The following is a 27218-nucleotide window of genomic DNA, read 5'->3' as shown; positions in this document are numbered from 1 at the left end:
GAGTTATTTTGTTTATCCAACCTCACTTCCATAATCTTGATTGTAAATTAATTCCTTCATTGTATCTTTTCTAAATCACATCAATTTTCATTAGACATCTTAGATGTCTTCTCTCATATATGCAATTTTTAAAACTGAAAAAGCCAGTTGGCTGCATCCCCATGATCCACAGTTTCATGCTGCATATCTAGGAGCACATTGCTTTTAATCAGCTTAGTGATATCAGGGTAGTTTTTTTCTTTCCAGATATTGTATCTGCCAGTTTGCAATTTTTGAGATCTAATGTCTTCATCCCATCAGTTCTTTTTTATGATATATAAATACTCAGGGCCTTTTCTTTGCCATTCAACGTATGCACTTTCACATTTGGCTGAGGAGTAAATTCTGGTACTGAATGTCATTTGCATCAGACCAGAACCTATAAGAATAAATAGAGGGTAAGTGCACAGTCTCAAAGACGCTCTCTCATCTTCCTTTCTGTCAATGTCTACAGTCCTCTGACTGAACGCTAACATTTGCAGACAGCTAACTTGACCTCAGTGTGATACAGATTTGTATTCAGTGATGGCATCTGGGTAAACCTTTTTTCTTCCAATTCAGTTATGTTGATTCTTCTTCTCCAGCCAGAATTGATTTTGATACCCTCAGTGAGATTATTTGGTAAATGTTTATTTCTCCTTTTTAAGGTTTTAAAAAGAGTGAATAAATACCTTTTATTCATGATTAGAAAGGTACAATTCATATTACTTTACCTATCTCTTTTTAAGGATTTCACTTTTAATATTTACCACTTACATTAGGGAATTCATTTGTATTCATATTAGAAGGAAGAACTCATCTATTTAAAAATAACAATTCAATGAATTTTGAGAGACATATACTCCTGTGAAATCACTGTCTCAGTGAAGATACTAAACATTTCTGTCACCTCGACAGAATTCCTTGCTCCCTTTGCAATTCATCCCTCTCTCAACTCAGCCCTAGGTAACCACTGATCTGCTTTTTGACACTGGAGATTAGTTTGCATTTTCTAAAATTGTATATAAGTGAAATCTTATGGTAGGTACTCTTTAATGTGTGCCTTCTTTTATATGGCATAAGTTGAATGTAGACAGAGAATGCAGACCATATTTGAATCCATATTTGGGATAATTCTGATCAATTAGGAGTGAAGAGTAACTAAGAGGTGAAAGGATAATTTAGGTAAATTTTTTTGTGTTAAAAAAAACAAAGGAAACAAATCTTAGTATGAGTAGATGACATACTATATTTGTACTGTTTAAATTACAAAGAATATTTTAAAAAGGAACGCAAATCCTTACCAGAAAACAACTTCTGGGTCAGTTAAAAATTAAAACTTTTCCATTAAGGCATCCAATAATCACTGTATTTAAGAAGCTGAACATCAACTTTAAAAAATTGTGAAATGATTAATTTAGAGATAAAAATATAACAAGTTCAGGAAATGTCACCACTGGTTTTTCAGGTTCACATGCATCTGATTTAGTTTCCACATACTCTTTTCAGAGGATATTTAAATAATTTGACTGTGACAAGCCAAACTGTTTTGAGACCTCATTGAAAGTCAAATGAAAACATTAATCAAATGCAAAAATATTCCAGTCAGGCATAGAAGTGCTTCAGGTTAGAAAATAAAATGTTGTCTATGAGAAGGAAAGTCAATCAATTTACAAAAAGGAGGTATTGGTACAAATCTACATGGTCAGTAGTGACTAGAAATCACTAGAAATTCAGGGGATGGTATTTTTCTTAAGAATCATCAGACAGTCTTCAGTTCTTTGTTTGGCTAACTTTTCACCTGTGTAAATTAGAAAATCAGAGCAGTCAAACAGCTGATTACATTTTCTTTTCTTACTGTCTTCACTGTTTTTTGGACAAGCTTTAGAGACTAGCATGAGAATAATTATCTATGGCACAAAACAGCTAGGTGAGTGACCTGTGGGATAGCAGTCTTAATTGAGCACAGGAATGACTTTCATTTTATTAAATGCTACTAAATTGTTCAATATTAACTAAAAATTACCCTCTCATCTCTGCTATGAATTCTATAAACTACACCTCCCTCTGTAAGGCAATATTTCAACACTGTTTTGCTCTTCAGTCAGGGCTGCTCCTGGTTTGAAGGACTATATGACTATATATCTTTATGTAGTAGACTACATGAGTATATAGTATGGGGAATAACCTTAGTTTGTCGCTTACTAACTGTATCACCTTCATAATTCGCTTACTCTCTTTAAGCATTTCTGTAACATACTTTTTAAAAAGCTATCATACAGAATTATGAATATTTAATAAGCTAGTATCTAGAAACACTGAGCTCAGTACCTGGCACAAAGAAACATTAATCTATTATATTCTCATATACTTTTAAATGTTATTCATTCATTCATGCAGTTGATAAATATGATTTGAATTTTTATTAGGGCCCAGTCACTGTGCTAGCATGGTAAAGAATCTGCCTGCAATGTAGGAGACCTGGATTCGATCCCTGGGTTGGGAGGATGCCCTGGAGGAGGGCATGGCACTCTAGTATTCTTGCCTGAAGAATCTCCTTGGACAGAGAAGCCTGGAGGGCTACAGTCCATAGGGTAGCAAAGAGTTGGACATGACTGAGTGACTAAGCATAGCACTGCACTGTGTGAAACATTTGGGAATAAAATGGTATAAAATCCACAGCCCCTGTCCTGAGTGTATAGCAGGAAAGGTATTGAAATACATGAGAAATTTTAAGAGTGCTATCCTGAGATAAGTAGGATGTGCTGGGGGAACACCTAGGAGTGCTTCCTGGAAGAAGGAGCAGGAATTAGACAGGAGAAAGGAGGTGAGAGAAGGGGCACTAAGGAGAAGAAAGGAAGGAGGTTTGGGCAAGGGTGGGTATTTTCATCAGAACAAATAGCATGTGTTAACTCCTGTAGTAAGTTCTATATTTAAGAGCATATAGATGCAATTCAATGGACAAAGCCAGAAAAAGAGAAAACCACAAACAAACAAACAAAAAAACAACAACAACAGAAAAAAATCAAACCAAAGTAAAATAATAAAAATAAGTCCCCAAACTTTTGTTTTCTCTCTACTACTTACAATTCTGGGAAGAAGCTTAGTAAAAAGAAATTCTTTAGCCTCAAATTTAGGAAGCAAAAAACAAAAAACAGAAACAATTTTTGTCAAACCCAGTAGAAGTTAATAAAAGTTCAATGCTAAAATGTCTGCCCTACAGGCCAACCATATCTCAATAGAAGGAAACTCAGAATATCTTTCTCATTCTTTGTATGAAATGGGAAAAAAGAAATTAAAGAAAGAGAAAGAATTAGAGGAAGGCTGTAATCAATTCTTTGCTTTACAAATCCCAGCAATTCAGGAGGCCTGCCAGCAACTAAATCTTTCTGGGACCAGAGACAGGAAAAAGCCTATTAAAATGTGCTCCATTCCCAAAGAAAGGGGTCACTCAAGATCCTCAGACCCTTAACTCTGAATAGATTTAATGAAAGCCAACTGCTATTTTAAGAATTTAGAAGGGGATTTCCCTCCCCAAAGAAAAGAAGCCAGACATCATCAATGCTCTAACACTGTTTTATCTATGGCACCAGGCATGCTTTTCACTTACTTTCTGTAGGTTGTTAAAGCCACTAAAAGAGGGTTTAGTGACTGAGAATACAGTTCTTGGCATACAAGGCTTAAAACGTAATTGATACAAAGACCATCCCTCCAGGATTAAAGAGTTCTAATCATTCTGTGAGGCTCATGTGCTCTTTTCTCCATGCTGGTCAAGGTAATAGTAAGCCTTTCAGAAAAGGAGTTATGTTGTCTCCCATACCATTTATTAACCACAACAGCTTTCACCTTCGGTGAGAGGAAGATAATTCAGACTACTCTACAAATAGTAGAGATCCAGCAGTTGGATGCAAAATGAGTCTTTCTCTGAGACTTTCTGGCAACCCAGTACCATATGATTAATAAAAATGTTATACTGATTTTTCTTGTAGAGTATTTCTCTAAAGTGCTCCATGTACCTTTGTCCTGACACCCCTATTAACTGCAAAGATATCTCTGTGAACAGGTAGACACAGACATCATTATCTTCATTTGCAAATAAGGAACCTGAGGCAGAAAGAAGTCAAATGACATAACAAGGGTGACACGATAAGAACAGAAATAGAAATGAGAAAAATGATGGTCTTCTGGGAATCAAGAGGGTGTGCTAGGATGAATTTTTTCCTTTTCTTTTACTACTGAAGGAAGAGCAGAGGGAACCTTCTCACTGTTAACTTTGAAAACATTCTCCCTTTCTCCTTAGAGTGAGAAGGACAGTGTCTTAGCTGGGGAGCTGGATGGGCTAACTGGGTGCACGGAAGGAAAGATGCCTACCTACCCAGATGCCCCAACCCATATATCCTCTGCAAAATCAGAGTTTTTCCTACTTGACCTTTTTACCTGCATGAACTCTGGGATGTGCCTTCCCCATCTCTGACATTGTGCTCCCAAGCAATGATTGTTGAATAACTGAATGGCAGGTGTTTAAGCTGTATGTTTAAGTTGTGTGAATGAGCCCTAGGAAGAAAAATCACTGAGAAGGGTATCAGAAAATCAAATAACCCTGTCAACCCTTAGCGATGTTTTTATCCAAATTCTGTTCTACATCTGCATCAACCCAGTGTGACAGACTGGATCCCCGCTGCAAGTTTGAACCATGAAGGGATAGAGAGGTCTCAACGAAGGAGGTAATATGGGACTAGACTTCCCTGCCCCGTCTTTATATATTGTCATTTCAGTTCAGTTCAGTTGCTCAGTTGTGTCTGACTCTTTGTGACCCCTTGTGACCCCATGAATTGCAGCACGCCAGGCCTCCCTGTCCATCACCAACTCCCGGAGTTCACTCAGACCCACGTCCATCGAGTCAGTGATGCCATCCAGCCATCTCATCCTCTGTCGTCCCCTTTTCCTCCTGCGCCCAATCCCTTCCAGCATCAGAGTCTTTTCCAATGAGTCAACTCTTCACATGAGGTGGCCAAAGTACTAGAGTTTTAGCTTTAGTATCATTCCTTCCAAAGAAATCCCAGGCCTGATCTCCTTCAGAACAGACTGGTTGGATCTCCTTGCAGTCCAAGGGACTCTCAAGAGTCTTCTCCAACACCACACTTCAAAAGCATCAGTTCTTCAGCACTCAGCTTTCTTCGCAGTCCAACTCTCACATCCATACATGACCACTGGAAAAACCATAGCCTTGACTAGACGGACCTTTGTTGGCAAAGTGATGTCTCTGTTTTTCAATATGCTATCCAGGTTGGTCATAACTTTTCTTGCAAGGAGTAAGCATCTTTTAATTTCATGGCTGCAGTCACCATCTGCAGTGATTTTGGAGCCCAGAAAAATAAAGTCTGACACTGTTTCCACTGTTTCCCCATCTATTTCCCAAGAAGTGATGGGACCAGATGCCATGATCTTATATAAACAGTTGTTATTTAGTAGCTAAGTCATGTCCAACTCTTTTGCAACTCCATGGACTGTAGCCTGCTAGGCTCCTCTGTCCATGGATTTCCCAGGCAAGAATACTGGATTGGGTTGCCATTTTCTTCTCCATACATAAAGAGATCTACAGTCAAACAATCCAGTTAGCTCTTACATCTTTATGACAAGAAGAAACGAGGCATCTGAGATATCATAAAAAAAATTTGTGGCACTATAATAAAAAAGGGAGCCGGGTCTTTGCTGCTGCTGCTGCTGCTGCTAAGTCGCTTCAGTCATGTCCGACTCTGTGCTACCCTATAGATGGAAGCCCACCAGGCTCCCCTGTCCCTGGGATTCTCAAGGCAAGAACACTGGAGTAGGTTGCCATTTCCTTCTCCAATGCACAAAAGTGAAAAGTGAAAAAAAAGGGAGCCAGGTCTTTAAAAACATTTAATTAAGTAAAGAAATTTGGGCATTTAAGAATATTAAGTAGTGAAAATATTCCTTCAGAAAAAATAAATAAGAAAAATAATGACAATAATATCTAATCTGTTTTCTCATTAAAACCCAGTAAGATAGGTATTATTGCCATCCTGCGAACTGGAAAACTGTTATTTAAACAAGTTGCAGAAGTACATAAGTAAGATGTAACAGAGTTGGTACTTGAACCTGCACAGTCTGGTTTTGTGGCCTGAAATCTCAATTACTTCATCCTATAGCCTTCTAATAGGGTGGTAACTCACAGCAGTACAGATTGCCAGAACTTTCCATGCTGCAAGCTCAAAAGAAGACTAATATTACTGGAAAAGTTGCTTTCTCACAAGGCTGACAAGGAAGATTTTGAGATAGAAAATATTAAACAAGGCAAGAACATTTATGATTTTCTGCATCTCTTTCTAGATCAAATTCAAGGTAGAGCTATTGGAAATTCAATCAATAGAAAAATAAATATCCACCTATTTTGTTCCTCATTTATTAGCTAGAAATTCTGGTTGTGGGCCCTGAATTAGGTTGATCTCTATTAAACTCCAGGATCTTAAGAATACAACCACATAAATGAATCTCAGCAAACAAAGGTTGAAAATGATGAACTGAGAAACAGATAACCACAAGGCGGCATTAATATTATTGAAAGGTTAGCTGCTTAGGAAATCGACAAGGTGCCAAGAGGGGCCCTCACAGTGCCTCCCAAGAAATGAGAGCAGAGAAGAAAGGAGACAGACCAGAGAAAAGCCTTTTTGACATTTTCAAAAGCTAACTTTATATAGGCTGTATTCCCAAAGGGTGGAAAATGGCAATGTGAGGAACCAGCAACACTAAAAATTGCAGGCCAGTAAGTTCACTGCCCAGAACAGGGAAGCACTGGAAAGATTTTGTCAGGTCAAGAGGGGTACTGCTTTTCCTCCAGCTCCAACCTAGGTGAGAGAAGGTAACCCTGCCCCAGGCTCTGCTGCTTTGGGAATTCCCAAGGTATGGCTGTGTATTGAGCAAAGAGGCAGTGGACTGAACCAGCTCACCACAAAAGGCACTGATGTAAGAAAGCCAGAGGCCAGGTTTCATTGTGGGGCAGTAGCATTTTCATGTCAAACCAAAAGTGAATTTTGGTATCAGAGAATTTCTGTTTGGCCAAACCATGACCTTCTACGTTCTCTTTACACATACATTATTTTGGATGCACACATAATCTTGTGTATTGTGTCACATGGCGTAGGGTAGCTTAGATTCTACCTCTATGATGTGAGATTCAGGGTTGTGTCTAACTGGGAGGACCAAGGCAAAGATTCTGATGGAAGTTACCATGAAAGATGGCAGGTTCCACTAGGTTTGCATTAGCAATATGATAGTGTGGGCAGAAGGAACAGAGCTTTCCTCTGATTAAATATACCTGCTTTAATTTAAAGGAAGTATGTTCCTAAGGGAATTTACTTAATGGGGTGTTAAGTATGAACACTATTTTTAGAATTAGTAGATGCAGCCAAAATTAAATGAGAGGTTCTAATGGAGGCAGCTGAGAGAGGAAGAACAGTTTAACTGGCCCTCTGAGGAAACTTTCTATTTCTACTGGAGTACAAAGAAAGGACAACTCAGGACTAAGGGATATTATAGGATAGAGTAGGGGAGGGGGCGACTGCTAATTTGGTTCAGGATGAGGAACCAAAATGATATGTGCTGAGAATGTTTGGGACACAGCCGACCCTCTGGGAACTGTGAGAATCAGGTAAGAAGGCATGGCTAGATCTACTGTCAGAGAAGAGAAGGATGAACTGGGTGATGAATTCTATTTAAATAACAGGTGGAGAGTCAGAGGGCACTGTCTGCTTCTTCTGGAGGTTCATGGAGCTGAGGACAGACAGACTGACTTTAAACATGTCAGAAATGGGAATGGAAAATGTGACTGAATATCAACCCCTGAGTGAAGCTAGGACATAGGATCAATTTGTAGAACTGAATGTTTGAAGAATCCTTTCATATGGATATGGTATAACAAGGTTCTTTGAATACCATGATCAGAGCCTGTGTTTTAATTTTCACCTTTAAAGAAAAATGTATGTGTGTTTTCACTGACACAGAGGAAATTGAATTGTGAGATGTTTTTGAATTTATATAGCCTGTTTCATACTGCTATATCTTACTACAGTACATGTTGTTACTCTTGAATCATGTTTTGGTTCAGGGACAAGCTTCATCATTTCCAAAGCTATTCTTGTATTTTCAATGTAACAAAGTGAAGGAAAATTATTTTAAAATTAATTTATATATAATATGCTTTACTGAGTAGCTTTCACTACATTTCCCGGTTAGTGGTATTAGTTTATACATTGTGAAAATATGTTTATAGACTAAAAATATTTAGTATGCAGTTAACATGTTTGTGCAACTAGTTCGTGCCAATCTAGACCACCTTTCTACCCAAACCCTAGTACCTGTTATTACTAGTGCAAAGAAGGTGAGTGTAATCCAGACTGCTGGCTGTCTACCAAAGCTCATTTCCTCTTCTGGGCAGACAGCTAGACTACATTTCTAAGAACTCCTGGCAGTCAAGCATGGCTATTTGATTGAGCTGTGGCCAATAACATGTGACTGAAAGTGATATATGCCACTCTTTGCAGACTAAGGTCCGTCTAGTCAAGGCTATGGTTTTTCCTGTGGTCATGTATGGATGTAAGAGTTGGACTGTGAAGAAGGCTGAGCACCGAAGAATTGATGCTTTTGAACTGTGGTGTTGGAGAAGACTCTTGAGAGTCCCTTGGACTGCAAGGAGATCTAACCAGTCCATTCTGAAGGAGATCAACCCTGGGATTTCTTTGGAAGGAATGATACTAAAGCTCAAACTCTAGTACTTTGGCCACCTCATGCGAAGAGTTGACTCATTGGAAAAGACTCTGATGCTGGGAGGGACTGGGGGCAGGAGAAGAAGGGGATGACAGAGGATGAGATGGCTGGATGGCATCACGGACTCAATGGACGTGAGTCTGAGTGAACTCCGAGAGTTGGTGATGTACAGGGAGGCCTGGTGTGCTGCGATTCATGAGGTCTCAAAGAGTTGGACACGACTGAGTGACTGAACTGAACTGAATGCCTGGTCTGTGAAACATTTCATGCACATCTCACATATTCTTGTTCCACTGATGCTCACTTGAATGGAGCTGAAAACAAAGGAGACCGCAGACACCACGTGTTGAAAATGGGTCCTGAACAACTACATGGATAAGGGACAACCCCAATAACTTATTCATTCACACAATCATGATACAAAATTCTATTGCTTTTGAACCATTATGCATTTTGAGGTCTATTATTGCAGTAGATAACCTACCTAATGTAGATAACCTACTCAAACAAATCCAATGTTCATCTGGGAAAGCTGTATAGTTTAGAATTTTTCCTCATTACTCAGAGTAGTAATGAAATTGAAACAGACTGTATCTGATTACTTAATTGATAGATGAATAGATAAAGAAGTTGTGGTACATATATGCAATGGAATATTATCAGCAATCAAAAGAAACAAATTTGCATCAGTTGTAGTGAGCTGGATGAACCTAGAGCCTATTAAACAGAGTAAAATCAGAAAGAGAAAAACAAATATTATATATTAACACATATATGTGGAATCTATAAGAATGGTGCTGATGAACCTATTCACAGGGCAGGAATAGAGATGCAGAGGTAGAAATGGACTTGAGGACACGGTGGGGGGAGGGGAGGGTAAGACGAATTGGGAGAGTAGCACTCATGTATGCACACTACCACGTGTAAAATAAATACCTAATGGGAAGCGGCTGCAGAGCATACGGAGCTCAGCCTGGTGCTCTGTGATGGCCTAGAGGACTGGGATGCAAAGGAGGTGAGAGGAAGGCTCAAAGCGAGAGGATATATTTATACTTCTGGCTGATTCACATTGTTGTATAGGGGAAACCAGCACAACATTGTAAAGAATTATCCTATAATTAAAAAAAAAAAAACCTTTTGAAAATCTTATATCACCTTACAAATTTGGATATAGACATTTCACAACTACAGGCACCCCTTAAGCCCTTAGGCCCTAAGCCCTAAGCTCCAAGGCACCCCTTGCTTGTAATGAATTAATTTTCCTTCTATAAATCCCAACTGGTGACAGCTATGTCTCATCCTTAAACTGAGAAAAATATCTCTCAAATTATTTTCCTCCAGGCTTAACTTCCTCAAGACTGCAGATGATAAAGAATGGAAGCATCACAAAAACATGAAAATGTGCATGCTTATTTGTGTACTGATATATAATATTAACATACACATTTATGCAAATCTTTATATATGTGTATATTAATTTATTACATGTAGGTCTGTATCCTTCCAGGGTTTTATAGCCTTGAATACCTATATGAACTGTGTACATTGCAATTGTCCAAAATTGAAACTCTTACTTCTTTTTGGCTACTGGTGAAGATTCTACCCTCCTGGGAACTTTCTAGTATTAACTACGGATTAGAAATTAGATGCTCTAGAATGCCTTAGTATACACAGCACAATTCCCATGATTAACTATTGGATCTTGGAACTTACTCTGTAGCAAAGGCATCATAAGCATGTGGATCTGTCTTTTGCCTTAGTTGTTGAATGAGTGAATGAATAAATGATTATACTGTATTTGGGGCAATGATTCACATGCTATTTAGAATTACATTGTAACTTGATTCCCCAATATTCCTACTCCACCCTGGCAGTGGAGAAGGATGAAATTGTATAGCAACTGGTTAAGAGGAATAACTGGTGTTAGACTAGAAGGTAATTCTCATTGCTGCCTGTATGTTTGAATTGCTTGTAGAGGTCTCTGAAAATATAACACTTGGGCATAGACCCTGAGATTCTGATTGAAGCAGCATCAGAGTTTCCTTGAACTTTTCCTACAAATTCTAGTGTTAGTCACTCAGTCATGTCCAACTCTGCAACAACATAGACTGTAGCCCATCCAGCTCTTTTGTCCATGAAATTCTCCAGGCAAGAATACTGGAGTGGGTTGTCATTCCCTTCTCCAGGGGATCTTTCCTACCCAGGGATTGAACCCAGGTCTCTTGCATTGCAGGAAGATCCTTTACTGTCTGAGCCACCAGGAAATGTGCAGCCAAATTTTAGAACCACTCCAACTACAACAACATTTTCTCTTCGCTTGATTATAAGAATTATCTGGTAATCTTTTTTTAAAGTATGGATTCTCAGGCCAATTTAGGATATTCTCAATCTGTGCCTTCAGAAGGGGGTTTCTGAATTTGTTTTTTAAATGAGGGCCTGTAGATGATACTTATGACAGGGAAATGCTGGGAAATAATACTTAGGCTCTAGGCTCTGCTGGAAAAGGGCTATTGGTCCTTCATTCTCAGCCATTCTTCCAGGCGTTGCATAGACTCTAGCTCATATCAATCATTCAAGTACTGGATATTAATTAATTAATTACCTTAATTTTTAAGTCCAAGTAAATGAAAAACTTTTGACATAATTAAAAATGCCACTTGTGACTGGTTTTTTACTAGAGATTTACACAAGGAGAATTGTGAAAAATTTCATGAGTTTCAAGGGTTCTCTTTTAAGGCTTACTATAAATATTGAAGTGTAATCAACTACTTGGCCTGCATTCAAGTGTTCAGAATTCTCTGCAAGATGGTACCTGCCAGTGAGTGCTACATTCTATTCGTATAACCACTTATTAGAAAAGTCACAAGTGAAAGGACTAGCTAAGAGTGAACTCTATAATTCAGGTTAATCAAGGAATACAATTGTACCTAATAGGTAATTAGAAAAACAATAATTTCTTATGTGTACTTAATTTACGTTTTTTTTTAATGCATGGTGTTTATATTCTGTATTCAACAGAAAGGCAAATGTATATGTCAACTTAAAATAATTATTAAAAATTATATTCAATATTTTCTTAATACTTTCTGAAATCTTCACTAATTTAGTTAAATCCATTTTTAAAATTAAAATTCTTTTACTAGCGCTGTCATGTTAAATTATCTGTCATTTGCCATCAGCAAGTTGGCTGTTTTTAAATCACCTCTAATTATTTTTCTTTGTAGTCACTCGAATAAGCTGACACTCAAAAATGTCCTCACATCTAGACCTAGGGTCCCAATTAATTAGTTGTGTTATATAAGAATACATATTCATATAAATGGGAATATTGAGGAGTGTCTTTCCATCCTCATAAAGGAACATGAATTGCAATAACAGCTGATGTCTGTGTAGTGCTTCATGGTTTACAGGGCTTCCCAGGCAGTGCTAGTGGTGATAAAAGAGGCTTTCACTTACATCACTCTTGGGAACGTCATGGCCACTCTGTTGGAAGTGTCACTATTTTATTGGTTACTGTGTTGTTATACTATATACAAGCTCCGGGAATTGGTGATGGACAGAGAAGCCTGATGTGCTGCAGTCCATGGGGTCGCAAAGAGTCAGATATGACTGAGCGACTAAATTGAACTGATACTATATAATTATATAGGGGAAAGACCATTTATTTGATGTTTGCAGTGGTGTTTGGTTTCAACATAAGAAATTTGGAAAATGTACTTTTCCAAGAAAACATAGCTGCTTGTATAAAGTAAACATTAAAATGTGTAGCTGTAAACCATATTTTTCAAGCTCCAATGCCACAAAGTGAATATATAAATTGGACCAGATATATAATGGTAAGTTGGTAGGTGGTGGGATCCATGATATATTGAAAAGTACATTCTTGTCTAGAGCTACACATTTAGAAATATTTAAACACTGCAGATGGTGACTGCAGCCATGAAATCAGAAGACGATTGCTTCTTAGCAGGAAATCTATGACAAACCCGGACAGTGTGTTGAAGAGTAGAGACATCACTCTGCCAACAAATGTCTGTATAGTCAAGGCTATGGTCTTCCCAGTGGTCATATATGGTTGTGAGAGCTGGACCATGAACAAGGCAGAAAACCAAAGAATTGATGCCTTTGAACTGTGGTGCTGGAGAAGACTTCTGAGAGTCCCTTGGACAGCAAGGAGATCCAGCCAGTCAATCTTTTTTTTTTTTTTCCCACTTTTATTTTTTTTTATTTTTTTATTTTTATTTTTTATTTTTTAAATTTTAAAATCTTTAATTCTTACATGCGTTCCCAAACATGAACCCCCCTCCCACCTCCCTCCCCACAGCATCTCTCTGGGTCATCCCCATGCACCAGCCCCAAGCATGCTGCACCCTGCGTCAGACAGACTCCAGCCAGTCAATCTTAAGGGAAATCAGCCCTGAATGCTCATTGGAAGTGAGTCATTTCCTAGGCAGGTTGATAAGAAGTCTAGGGGTCCCCAAGGACAGAGGGGTCTGGAATTCTGAAGGAGGAAGAAAGGACAAACTTTTTTGTCCTTCTACATTCCTTAGGATTATATAACAATAATGTATCCTGCGTGAAGACAGTCTCTGGAAAAAACCTTCTGGCTAATTCTGTTATTGTAAGGTGTAAATTATGGGAGTAGGTCTAGTGAGGTCTTTACAACCTCCAGACATTCTTTTGATTCACTGTAATAACTAATTCAGTTCAGTTCAGTCGCTCAGTCGTGTCCGACTCTTTGTGACCCCATGAATCGCAGTATACCAGGTCTCCCTGTCTGTCACCATCTCCCGGAGTTCACTTAAACACATCCATCGAGTTGGTGATGCCATCCAGCCATCTCATCCTCTGTTGTCCCCTTTTCCTCCTGCCCCCAATCCCTCCCAGCATCAGAGTCTTTTCCAATGAATCAACACTTCGCATGAGGTGGCCAAAGTACTGGAGTTTCAGCTTTAGCATCATTCCTTCCAAAGAACACCCAGGGCCAATCTCCTTCAGAATGGATTGGTTGTGGATATGGAATGACAGACTGGCTCCAAATAGGAAAAAGAATACGTCAAGGCTGTATATTGTCACCCTGCTTATTTAACTTATATGCAGAGTACATCATGAGAAACACTGGGCTGGAAGAAGCACAAGCTGGAATTGAGATTGCCGGGAGAAATAACTAATTAGAGAGTATATAACTACATGGCTAACACTAGCAATGGGGTACTCTTTCAGCCCCCTTTTGATGCCTATGTCAGAAGCTTTCTCTATCTTCTTTATAATTTAATAAAACTTTATTATACAAAAGCTCTGAGCGATCAAGCCTCGTCTCTGGCCCCGGATTGAATTCTTCTCCTCCAGAGGCCAAGAATCCTGGCGTCTTCATGTGGTTCAGCAACAACTTTTCAGAAGGACTGATGCTGAAGCTGAAGCTCCAGCATTTTGGCCACCTGATGGGAAGAGCTGACTCACTGGAAAAGTCCCTGATGCTTGGAAAGATTGAGGGCAGAAGGAGAGGAGGGTGTCAGAGGATGAGGTGGCTAGATGGCACCACCAATGCAATGGACATGAACTTGGGCAAACTCTGGGAGATGGTGAGGGACAGGGAGGCCTTGGTGTGCTGCAGTCCATGGGGTTGCAAAGAATCAGACACAACTGGGTGACTGACCAACAACAGTGAACACTTTGGGACAAAGAAAACAGCTCCGTGCGCCTCATGTGCGACCTCTGCTCCATACTTGCAGAACATGGGGTTGTAGAGGAAGAAATAAAGCAGAAATAAAGAAGTACAAGGAGATGATATGAAAAGTGATTTGGGTCACAGGAATTTAGCCTATAGGACTGAGGTACAAAGAGCAAGGCTGATAAATATGGCTGATGCTCATCCAATATCACCAGCTTCTTTCTATCTGTCTGTACTGACTTGGATTTGTTGTTGTTGTTGGGACAGCACAATATGTCTATAAGGATGTGGCTCTGGGCATAATACCTTTAATCAATTTCCTTACAGTAAAATGACATAATAATAATTACATTATAGAATTTCTAAGAAATTAAATGAAACTATACATGACAAAGGCATAACAGAGTTTTTTCACACTGTAAATACTAAATAAATTATTATAACCACTGGGAAGAACTACCTCCTTAAGCACTACTTGAATTTCTAATATATACTAAAAATCGAAAATAACATTCAGATTTATATGGTAAGAAATTTACAAGGGAAAGGCAAAGTTTTTTTCTTTCACTCAAATAAATCAATAACCATGAAACCAAAGATACAAGTTTCCCCTCTGTGTGGATTGATCTATAACCACAAACATCTTTTTTTCCTTTAGAACTGTAAAAGGTACTGGGCAAGTTATTCAGACTCTATCTACAAGTAGTCATACTTGTAGATCACTGCTTTCTGAAATGATGCTCATAGAAATGCCTCAGGAATTTGGTTCAGTTAAAAATGCATTGACTGAACAGTACTGTGTGAGACGCTATGCTCAGTTTTGTAAATCTGAGATGAGGAGAGCAGGATTGCTGATCCTGAAGCCCTGACCTGCCCAGAATAGAGAAGAGAAACATGGAAGAAGGTTATTTCAATACAAATGCAGTGCCTGAGTTCTTCACTCTGTTTTATATATTTTTCCTTCCACCTATTTCAGTGGGAGGGGATTTGTAAGCATTGTGCAAATGCAAGGATCAATATGTTATGAAAAGATTCAGGGATGATATACACCTAGCCTTCAAAGTCTAGTTTTAGCTCTATATCCTCCAGGAACTTTTCCATCCTATTGCGATTTTTAATTTACTAAAAATCCTTTGAAAATGGCTGATTAATCATTCTCCATTAAATGACAATTAATTTGCTTCCTGAGCATATGTTTTATGCACCTAACCAGACTGTAGTAAGCCCTCTGAGGAGAGGACTGTTTTGGGCAGTATGCATGCTACATAAACCTGAAAAGCTAATGTTTTATTGTCACTAGACTAAGAGCTAGACTAGACAGATGGACCTTTGTTGGCAAAGCAGAGACATTACTTTGCTGACGAAGGCCCATCTAGACAAAGCTATGGTTTTTCCAATAGTCATGTATGATTGTGACAGTTGGAACTATAAAGAAAGCTGAGCACTGAAGAATTGATGCTTTTGAACTGTGGTGTTGGAGAAGACTCTTGAGAGTCCTTTGGACTGCAAGGAGGTCAAACGAGTTAATCCTAAAGGAAATCATTCCTGAATATTCATTGGAAGGACTGATGCTGAAGTTGAAACTCCAATACTTTGACCACCTGATGCGAAGAACTGACTCACTGGAAAAGACTCTGATGCTGGGAAAGACTGAACGCAGGATGAGAAGGGGATGACAGAGGATGAGATGTTTGGATGGTATCACTGACTTGATGGACATGAGTTTGAGGAAGTTCCGTGAGTTGGTGATGGACAGGGAAGCCTGACGTGCTGCAGTTCATGGGGTTGCAAAGAGTTGGACATGACTGAGCAACTGAACTGAACTGAGACTAAGGAGCAGTAGAAAAGAATGTCCACAAGTAATAAATATAATAATTTGGTACTCTATTTATATTGAAAGCTCCTATGAGCTTTCATAAGACTTTTTGGTACAATATAAGTATTTAGGTTAGAGACAGAAGAAATGGTAAATATAAACTTCTGTTATATAATAAATGTTCTATTGAAACTTTTAACCAACAACATTTCTATTTTTGGTCCTGCTTTATTACCTGGTGGTAACAATTTACACTTACTCTCAGGGCAACAGAACACACATTCAACTGCCCCATAAATGAAGAATTGCAGCCAGAGAAAACTCAGTGATCTCTCATTTAATGACACATGGCAACGGTGGTTGGGATGAAAAATAATATGCCTAAAACTCACAAATCACCAGTTTGAATTTGATAATTTATCACCTAAATCTAAATTTCCTAATTATTGCTACTAAACTCATAGAAAAAATATGCTTCTTAACATAAATATTTTTGAAAGAGATGTAAAGAAAATAATGGGCTTCCCTGGGGCTTCAGATGGTAAAGAATCTGCCTGCCTGTGGGAGACTCAGATTTGATCCTTAGGTTAGGGAGATCCCCTGGAGAAGGAAATGGCAACCCACTTCAGTATTCTTGCCTGGATAATTCTATGGACAGAGGAACCTTGCAGGCTACAGTCCACAGGGTCACAAAGAGCTGGACATGACTGAGCTACTAACACACAAAGAAAATAACAGGAAAGAAATTAATTTTATTTGAAAACTAGTAAATAATTATAAATAGATTGAGTCCTATATATGTTTACTTCCAATATCTAAGATTCAGCCTCTGCTCATATTTGATTTTATCACTCCTATATTTCATATCTGTCTCTTCCTTTCATTTCCTCTGCCATTAGTGAAATTCTGCTTTTCATTACTTATCTAGATCACTGCAACAACTGCTTCACCAGTTTCTTGACTTTCTGATCAAGCTGATCTTTTACAAAGATGCTGAATTAATCTTTCCATAATACAGTCCCAAATTTCTGACTCCTTGCTCAAATATTCTCAGCGCCTCCTTCTTGCTTTTAAAGCAAGGTCTAAACTGCTTTACTCTAGCATTTAATAATTTCTGTGCTCTTGTTTCAATTTATTTTTCTCTCCCAACAGTCCTCTTCATACATTACATACACTAAATACGTTTATACATTTCATCCACTGAAGTGAAACTATTCAGTACTCCTATAATATGCCTTTAGCTTTCTAACGTCTATTTTTTTCACATCTTCCCTAAGCCTGGGATGCTCTTCCAAACTCTATCCATCCTTTAGGGTCAAGCTCGAATGTCACCTCTTCCATAAAGTTGTTTTTAAATTCTTCAGAAGTAATTTTTATTCTTCTTTCTGAAATTTTACAGAAAATATTTCACTATCTCCTTAAAATAAATTATTGGTTTATACCTAAAGTATATTGAGTACTGGAGTCTATGGCAGTTTTACCTGGCTCTGTTGTGCCAAGTATAAAGGCTTTGAACATAGTAGATACCTAAGTAGTTGTTGAACAAATGACTGGCATAATTAATGAATATTTAGTAGTTTCAGAACTGTGGACTTTGTATAAAGGGTCATACATGGGATCTATTTGAACCTTATTGACAACCATAAAATAAACATATTGATTTTGAATAATCTGACTTCTTTCATAAACTAGTGATTTATCAGATTTTTCCACCTTTTCTCCTTAGCATCTCTGGGATTACAGAGAGATGGCCCAAGGAGCTCCCTCTTTGACAGTGAGAAATGAACAGTAGAGAAATGAATTCTCTACTGTATACTTAGCCTCCGACTAAAGCTGTCCCATTTTGTGTATCAGCCTCCCTGTAAGACTTTGCTTAGAGAAAGCATTCACTACTAAAATAGACAAACAAACAAACAAAAAAACGTGGGATCCCACCACTGAGACACAATAATTCTCTATTTGTTTCAAGTCTCCATTCCACATGAAAACATCTTCATGTGATAGTGAGGTAAATGAGCTGCTGTGTTTTGTCTGAGTTTGTTCTTTTAAGAAAAATACCAAAATGTTAGCACAAAAGTAGTATTTCAGACAATTTTATATCAGGTCCTCCTACAATACCTAACTTTGAATGAGACATGACATTCTATAATAATTATCATTGATCTCAATCCTTGATCTGACTCTAGTGGCCTGAGAACTAGCTAGCTGTTGAATTTTACAGATGTTATAATCTTTCTGGATATTTTTCATAGATTTGAAAGACCCCTGAGAAATAGTTATACAGCTTTATATTTCTGTAAAAGACAATGGGGCAACATTCTATTGCCTAAGCTAATGGTAGCCCATCCCCTCACCCACAGAGTAGAAAATTGTATCCTACAATAAATATAAAATGTATCTTCACTGAAATCCATCTTAGACTCCTGGTCAGTTACACAATTTCAGGTTCATTATTTAGGGGGAAAAATACCTGTTTAAGTCACGGTGAATAATTGGCTGTGTCAAGTTGTGAAGGTACTCCATACCTTTGGCAACATCTACTGCAATGATTAATTTTGACTGCAAATCAAGTATCCTAGAATTTAAAAATAAATTTAATGAGGATGAAATGGTCAAATCCAATACTACATCTTTTAAAAGAAATCAATAGTGTGTGTAATTTGTTATTCTGTACAATTTCAGCCTTTTTTGCTTGATTGAAGGTTAAGCTAAAAACTCAACATATGTGGAAAAATAGCTTTTCTACACTTGATAATGCTTAACTATAGATCAATTCAGATACCAACCCCTCTTATTTAAACATTCAACTTGACTTTATAACATTTATAATATTACACTTAATTTCTTTAAAATAACATAAAAAGGAAATCTAATTACTAAGTAAAAAACACATTCTAATTATCATATGCATAGATCTAGGAAGTTAATTCAAATTAGACTTGTACAAGATTATTCTTTCTTAAAACTTTTAAAAATAAATACTGTGACCCCTAGTAATTATTTTATTTTGAGCTTACACATATCTGCTTTCCTGGTACATCAAATTTAGCCTAATTCTTCAGTTACTAATTTAAATTCCTTGAATTTGTTATCTTAAACTGGATTCTTGTTAAAAAAACATAGAAGTCTTTCTATTCATTAAAAAATAATTATTGGGCATAAATTATTAGCCATCTTTAGAATGCCCCATTTCCTAAACCTCAGAGATTTCAGAAAGCAAAGTCTCATCTAAGCAGAAAGCATACGAGGTTTTGTAACTGTAATTCCAATGACATGCAAAATGATAAATCAGTGACCATACCTCTTCTGTTCATGAAGGAGAGAGAATAGGGAACCCCCTGATATGTACTGAGTGACAATGGCAAACTGGCTGGGATCATTCAAGCAAGCACCCACAAACTGAATGATACATGGATGATTAAGCCGGCAGAGAATGGACACCTCTCGGCAAAACATATCCACATCTGACTTGGAGCAGTAGGTGTTGGCTCGGTAACTGGAAAACACAGCAACAGGAAGTCTTCAGTCACCAGATGAATCAAAACAACGGGCTCACCATGTGTATACTTCTCAACGTTTACTACTCAGATGCTAAAATTTCTCATTTGCTTGCTTACCGTTTTATAGCCACTATTTTATTTCTGCATCGTCCTTTATACACTTTCCCAAAAGAACCTAAAATTGTGTAAGACAAACAAGTAAACACATGTTATCATATGGAGCTCATTAAACTAAAACAGACTAGTATTTTCTTAAATTACCTGAGCCGATAATCTCATGGAACTCAATTTCTGAGAGCTGAAGATGGAAATGTGAAGGCAAGCCAGCCCTTAAGAGGAGAACATCTGCCTTCTCTGCAAACAGGAATTGTTATTTTATATTAAAAAAAAAATAAACAGCAAACCTGTGGATGTTTAAACACACATGCACATATATGCTTACCCAAAAATGTCTTTTCCTAGTACCATTTAATTTTCCAACTGTAACTGACTATTTGGACATACAAAAACCTTATCATAAATGATCCCTATCCCTGTGCATTAAAAACACGTTAGCTCTATGCCTTTGCTACCTGACCTTTGTTGAGAGTTTATACCTGATTTGGCCAACCACTACTTGTCCATATGATGTGGTAACTCTAGAATACAGTTCACATCACATCATGATAAAGTCTTATCTGGTCAATCCCTTCAACCTGTCACAAAAAAGCTTAGTCAAATAGCCATAAATTCAACCTTAAAGAGATATCAATTAGGAAATAAGCATGTGAATCATTCAGAAGACACATTCAAAGCCAGAAATAATTTTTTAAAATTTCAAACTCTAAATAGTTCCATATAAATTTACAGTTGTATATGTTTTACTTCCCTGATTCAGTGGTAATAATTTCTGTATGTAGTATACATTCAAAAAGTTACCAAAGTATTACTTATTTGGGATCTCTTGAAAAATAATTAATTTTTTTTTTCAGCTTTTTCCCTATGACAAACCTATTACCAATTCTTATGAAAGATATTAATAGTTACAACTTAACTTTCATAAAAATACAAAAGTCTATGAGAATTTGATCTTTTTTAATATTCATATGGAATTTTCACTGTTACACCTGCATGAACTAAGAGGACATATACAAAATAATAGCAGATGAGGTTAATCATTGAAAGAATGATCTGCTAAGAATATTACTTATGCCTGCAAAATAGTCATTTGTAATATGTAAGACAAAATAGGAAGTTATCATATTTGAGGCAGTAATTACTCAGTAATAAAATATAACAACTGTCCCATATTAAAATACCTTTTGTCATGCTTTTGATCTTCCCCAAAGGAGATGGAACAGACACATAGGAGCCATCTGAAATCAAATTATATTATAGAGTTAAAAGTAGCAAATGATTTTTCCTACATAAAAGTTAAACATTATACAAAGAAGCACATAACAAAAGAAAACTTGCTAATAACACCAAGTGAGAGTGTAACTTAAGCCCAGGTCTTTCTCTGGACATTGAAACTGTATAGCAAGTATTTATTTAGAGTGTACATAAAATGATTAAAAATAAAAATCCAAGGTCTAGTAGACTCCAGCAAATTTAATTTGTGTCTGCATATGAGTATTCTCTGTCCTATCTTATGATTGCTGAAAGGGAAAATGATTGCTTAGCTTACTAGGCCTTCCCAGGCATGTACCAGCCTCATAAACATCCAGTCCATGGGATGTAAAACTTGGAGGAACTGCAGATGGGTGAGTTAGAAAGTAGCCCAAGTGGGGGCTTCTTTATTTTCAGCCTCCTCCCGGACACTAAAATGTTGCTAACAGAAACACAAGTTTACCTTTGGCCACAATATCACTACAATGAAAATTTAAAAAGAAAGAGGGTACCTCCTCCAGGCTGAGAATATTCATTACAGGGCAATTCATCCTGATTTCTCTTATAATGTTTCAGAAGTGTAACAATTGCATCATGTCCTTTATGAAAAGACAAAGAAGGGCAAAGGGTCTTAATTCTTATTTGATCTATTCAGCTCACCATCTAATTGCAAAATAACCAGAGGTAGCTTGAAACAGGATGAATCTTAAGAAGTAATACACTGCAATAGGAATTGAGAACTTTCATTCATGCATTCATTCAAAATAATTCATTCAGACTCCACCATCATTTTGTAACATATAAAAACATTGAATCACAAAGTCATATACCTGAAACTAATAAAATATTGTAAGTCAAGTACACTTTAATTTAAAAAAAAAGACTGCTATATGTGAGGCACTATTTCAAGCACTAAGTTGGGTATGGGGGATGCAATGAACAAGGCAACTGTGGTCCTGCTCTCACGAAGTTTAGTGTAACTGAACAAACAATAAGAACTGTAGAATTTCTAAATGAGCAAACATCATGTGCAATGGGAGTATATAAAAAGATCATGATTAGCAGAGTGAAAAGTACATTTGGTAACCAGGAAGGAGAGATTTATTTGCTGTGACCGAGCATTACATTTGACTGGCAAGTACAGTATAACAGGGCATTAAGATAATTTCCATAGATTCCTGTGGCAGGAGACACCTGGCTGTCTACCAATATTTGTAGTTCCCTTTCACAGAGTGAATCTCTCACTGAGAATGGCTGCCCATCCAGGGACAAAAACTCTGTATCCCCATTGTATCTAACTGTGGCTTTGTGACAAATGCCAATCAAGTAAATATGAGCAAAAGTGATATCATTTCCAGGTCTGGACTTTGAGAAATAAGTGAGTCTTCTCTCCTCTCCCTATTTGCTAGTTGTATGTGGAGGGCTCTGAGACCATATGTGGGGGGGAAAAAGCAATCCACTCACCAGAAATGCCTACCCTGAACTGTAATATGACTGAGAAATAAATTTCTATTACATAATACCACCAAAATTTGGGAACTTGTTAATTGTACTATGAACTTCAAATTACAAAGAATAAAATGTCAAATGCTCCTTGAGTAGACAGACAATTTTCAATAGAACTAAACGTTGATACTATTTTATGCTTTAACTGTGAAAATAATCTACTGTAGCTAATTTATACAAGGAGAAAACAAAGTCAGCCTTAAAGACCCTGCCAAGAGACTTGTGAATTGCAACAGAACTCACTGTATAAAGGGCAAAATTTAGAAACTGAAAAAGTAAAAATGCTTATCTATCATGAAGTGTTCATAGTTAACATGGCTTCAGATACATTTAGCTAGAATATAGAGAATATGCTGTGAATTGTGCCTGCTTATTAAATCCTCCCTTCAAAAAAGAATTAAAATGAATAGAGCATGAAGGATCATGAGATGAAATGATTAAGATATTTATCAGCATTAAAAGCTTTTTAAAATGGAACATTTCAGATCCAGATTCAAGTTTAAAAGAAAAGAAAACAATCGTTTTCTTTTCTATGATTGTTTAAACTTGTAGAAAAACATATTTACAGTTAACAACTAGTGTCCATTATTTTATCATCTGTAGCAGATCAATGGTTTTTTCAAATCATTGAAACAGGTAAGGAGGGCATGGCAAACCACTTCAGTATTCTTGCCCGGAGAATGCCATGGACAGACGAGCCTGGTGGGTTATGGGGGGGTTGCAAAAGAGTCAGACACGACTGAAACAATGTAGCATGCACACATGAGTGATGAAATAATGGGAAACTAGTACCATCAGTATTCTTTTACTGGACTCTCATGTGCTCACAATCAGGGAAACTGCAAAACATGAAAGGTATAAGCCAACAGGTAAATTTCTAAAGAAAGATCTACTAATCGGAAAGAAGAGATAAGGTAAAGAGACCCAAATGGGAGAAAGCATGACATGTTCAGAAAATGAAAGACGGCCAGTTTGGCTGGAGCATCACAAGCAAGGATGAGTGGTACAGATTTAGCTGGAGAAGTACATGAGTGTACATCATGTGGAGGAGGGCTTTTCAGACTTAATTGTGTGTACAAGAATCCCCTGGAGGACATGTTAAACCACAGATTCCTGAGCCCTATTCTCAGAGATTCCGATTGAAAAGGTCTCTAGTGGGATCTGAGTGTTGCTTTTCTAAAAGTCCCAGGTGAGGCTGATCAGTAATCCACACTTGAATACTACTGATGTGGAGATTTACAGCTTATAGGTGAGAATAAGGAGTCTGGATACTAACACAGAGAAGATGGGAGACTGCTGGAAGATTTTGATTAATTGAAGGGCATGATTTGTTTTTACTTTTCAAAAATATACTTGTTTACAGATTAGAGGTGATGAGACTTCTTCATAAGGCTGTCGTAAAGATTAAGAGAGATAGTAGATGTGATACGCCTAACAGTTCTAACACATAAATATGCCTTTTGGATTTTTTTACTGCTTTCTTGCCTTACTATTTTGCTTCAAGAATTGTAAATGAACTTGGAAACTCTATTTTTGGAACTTCAGATAAATTTTCTAAATCAGTTCAGTTCAGTTGCACAGTCGTATCTGATTCTTTGTGACCCCATGGACTGCAGCACACCAGGCCTCCCTGTCCATTGCCAGCTCCTGGAGTTTGCTCAAACTCATGTCCATTAAGTCGGTGATGCCATCCAACCATCTCATCCTCTGTCGTCCCCTTCTCCTCTCACCTTCAATTTTTCCCAGCATCAGGATCTTTTCAAATGAGTCAGTTCTTTGCATCAGGTGGTCAAAGTATTGGACTTTCAGCTTCAGCATCAGTCTTTCCAATGAGTATTTAATACCAGTTTAAATACCAGTATATTCATTTTCTTTGCTATTGTTAATTACCACAGATATAGTGGTTTAATTCAACTCTACTATGTTGTAGTTCTGGAGATCAGAGTCCAACATGATTCTCACTGGGCTAAAATCAAGCTGTTGGCAGGCCTGCATTCCTCCAAGAGGCCCTAGGGAATATCAATTTCCTTTCCTATTCCAGTTTCTGAAAGTGAACGTGAAGTAGCTCAGTGTGTCCGACTCTTTGCAATCCCATGGACTGTAGCCTACCAGGCTCCTCCCTCCATGGGATTCTCCAAGCAAGAATACTGGAGTGGGTTGCCATTTCCTTCTCCAGGGGATCTTCCTGACCCAGGGATCAAACCCGGGTCTCCTGCATTGCAGGCAGACGCTTTAACCTCTAGAGGCCACCAAAATTCCTGGGCTTGTAGCCCCCTTTCAATATCTTCAAAACCATCACCAGCAGGCTGAGTCCGTCTCACATCCTATCACTCTGGCTTCTGCTTACATTTTAGGAGCCCGATGTTACATTAGGCCCATCTGGAAGATCCAGGTTTATTTTCTCTCTTTCAAAGTCAGCTAGTCAGCAGCCTTAATTCCATCTGCAACCTTAATTCCCCTTAGCCACTTGCTACGTAAGGCAGCATACTCTCAGGTTCCAGGGAACAGGACTTCAGCATCTTTGGGGACCATTGCTCTGCCTACCAAATCAAATCTCAGTGTGCTTATGTTTGCATGTTGGTACTGCTTTTCTTTCTTCTCCACTGCTAATGACCATTTGAGCCTCAGGCAAATTAGTGCCACCACCAAGAATTTCCCGCAGAATTAAAGCACCCCTTCATCTGTCCCACTGCTAGATTCTCAGGCTCTAAGGTTTTATCTGCTCCTATCCACACTATCTGATCCTACTTAAATAAGACCTGTGTTACTTTTGAAACTGTTATTTTACTTAATTTGATTTTTAAGTGTTTGGGACCAGGAAGAACAGAACAAATCAAAAACAAATCTTTTTTCTTATTTCTGTTTTTCCTAAGAGAGGCTCCTGCGGGGAAAGAAAAGAACCCAAACCATAAGCACTTACCCAAGCACAACAAAGCTTAAATCACAGAGCCCACCTCCTCACCAGTCTCAGCCCCTCTGTTGGACTGACAGTGGCTGACAGCTGAGAGGGCCTCCTGCTTTCCCTAGTGAAGCAGAAAGCCACATCTTGAATCTTGAATGCCTGTGTGAGTCCGTGATCACACCCTTGATGTTACCTTTCATCTCAACAGCTCTCTTGGCTCCACTTTCTCTGAGCAGTTTTAATTTCCTGCCAGCACAGTAGCACAATTTGCTGGCATTTTCCTTAGGATGCTTTTCATCAAGAGCCTAATGAGTGCCTGGGTTCTGGCGGATGATAAGCACGAGGCTGCCAGGGAAATGCCAAGAGGCCCCCTTGGCTCTGGAAGGCATCTCTTCCTGATTTCCCACCTCCTGCTACATGTACGGGCAATTCTCCTCTACTAGCATTGCTCTGACAAACTACCAGTGTGTGCAAAGAAACCTGAAAAGCACTAGAGCCCAGTACCCTGATACTTGGCTGTGAGGGGTTAAGAAGAAAAAGTCCTTGATGGAACTCACTAAATGGACTTGTGAGCCAAACTCCTGATAATGGATATACCCAGATAACCAAGGTACACTAATGGAACACATCCAGAGATAATCGAAGTTCCACTAATTAAATAAAATGTTTTCCCATATCTAAGAATTTACTATCTACATCCAAGTGTTTTACTCAAATAGGAGGTTGCTATGTTATTAGCCTAATGCAGTTATAATAATGATTTGCACTTTCAGACTATTACTCACGGGTGCCCTTGAGGGTTTTGGCATATGGGACTCTTCCCCGCTGGCTTGCAGTCACTTTCATTTCCAGCTCTCTGCTCTTCCACTCCTGTCTTTATTCCCCAAGCACCAGGCTTCCCCTTTAATGTCTTCTTCTTATGTTCCTTTATTCCTTACATTAGGAGTGATTTCCCCCTCCCCCACACCCCCCCCAAACTTTCTGAATAGCTCTTTATTTTAAAACCTAAGTTGTCCTTTAAGGCTACAAGTCCACCCAAAGAGCTAGAACACGGACAATTTAGTATCTATATTGTGGCCACATACACAAAAGAGGATTCGCAATTATTTGAGAAAGGAAAGTACAAATGTTATTATTTCCCTGTAAGGTTGTCTGCCAGTCCCTACCATTTCGTCCTAGAAACAATGAATGTTGCTCACTGGTATGAGAAATTATTTTAAGAACACAGAAGAAAGCTTGCCATGAAAATCATTTTAAAAATTAGATCTAAAGAGTAATGGTGAATGACATCAGTGTTAAGACCTTCTCTGAATTTCTGACTGTGAGGCCCTGTGGGTCTGAGATTAAGCAGAAAACATGGAGATTTGATCTTGATAAAGAAGCCAAGAAATTCTTATTGATCTCATATGTACCACATGTCCAGGGCATCAAAAGAACAGTTTGGACCTTCTTTATACCTGCCTCAAAATATAAAACTCTCACAGCAATGATATAGATGGGGCTTTGCTCAATATTTTGTTATTCCCCCTTATATTCAGGTTAAAAACCCATTTTCCAGAAACACTGAAAAGTGAGATCAGAGGATGGCTCCTGATGTTTGTTTGCCCTTCAGTGGCTCATTTTCCTCCTGACAGTCCTGGTTCCTCACAATAA

General features: G+C 38.0%; 1 protein-coding gene across 1 annotated transcript in view; it reads right to left on the bottom strand.

Moving 5' to 3' along the window:
* The window catches only part of LOC102170378 (serine/threonine-protein kinase TNNI3K), a 339117-nt gene that overhangs the window by 190032 nt on the left and 121867 nt on the right, over positions 1-27218 (bottom strand). Inside the window, exons 12-17 of the mRNA XM_005678259.2 lie at positions 21670-21756; positions 21088-21144; positions 20051-20143; positions 19907-19964; positions 19591-19785; positions 18760-18864 (exon numbers count right to left, since the gene is read on the bottom strand). Of these exons, the coding sequence (XP_005678316.1) occupies positions 18760-18864; positions 19591-19785; positions 19907-19964; positions 20051-20143; positions 21088-21144; positions 21670-21756 (595 nt within the window). The remainder of the gene's footprint in view (positions 1-18759; positions 18865-19590; positions 19786-19906; positions 19965-20050; positions 20144-21087; positions 21145-21669; positions 21757-27218) is intronic.

Source organism: Capra hircus, chromosome 3 (assembly GCF_001704415.2).
Source record: "Capra hircus breed San Clemente chromosome 3, ASM170441v1, whole genome shotgun sequence".
Classification (NCBI taxonomy): Eukaryota; Metazoa; Chordata; class Mammalia; order Artiodactyla; family Bovidae; genus Capra; species Capra hircus.
Note: the sequence above shows the minus strand (reverse complement) of the source record. Positions and strands in the feature narration are given on the sequence as shown.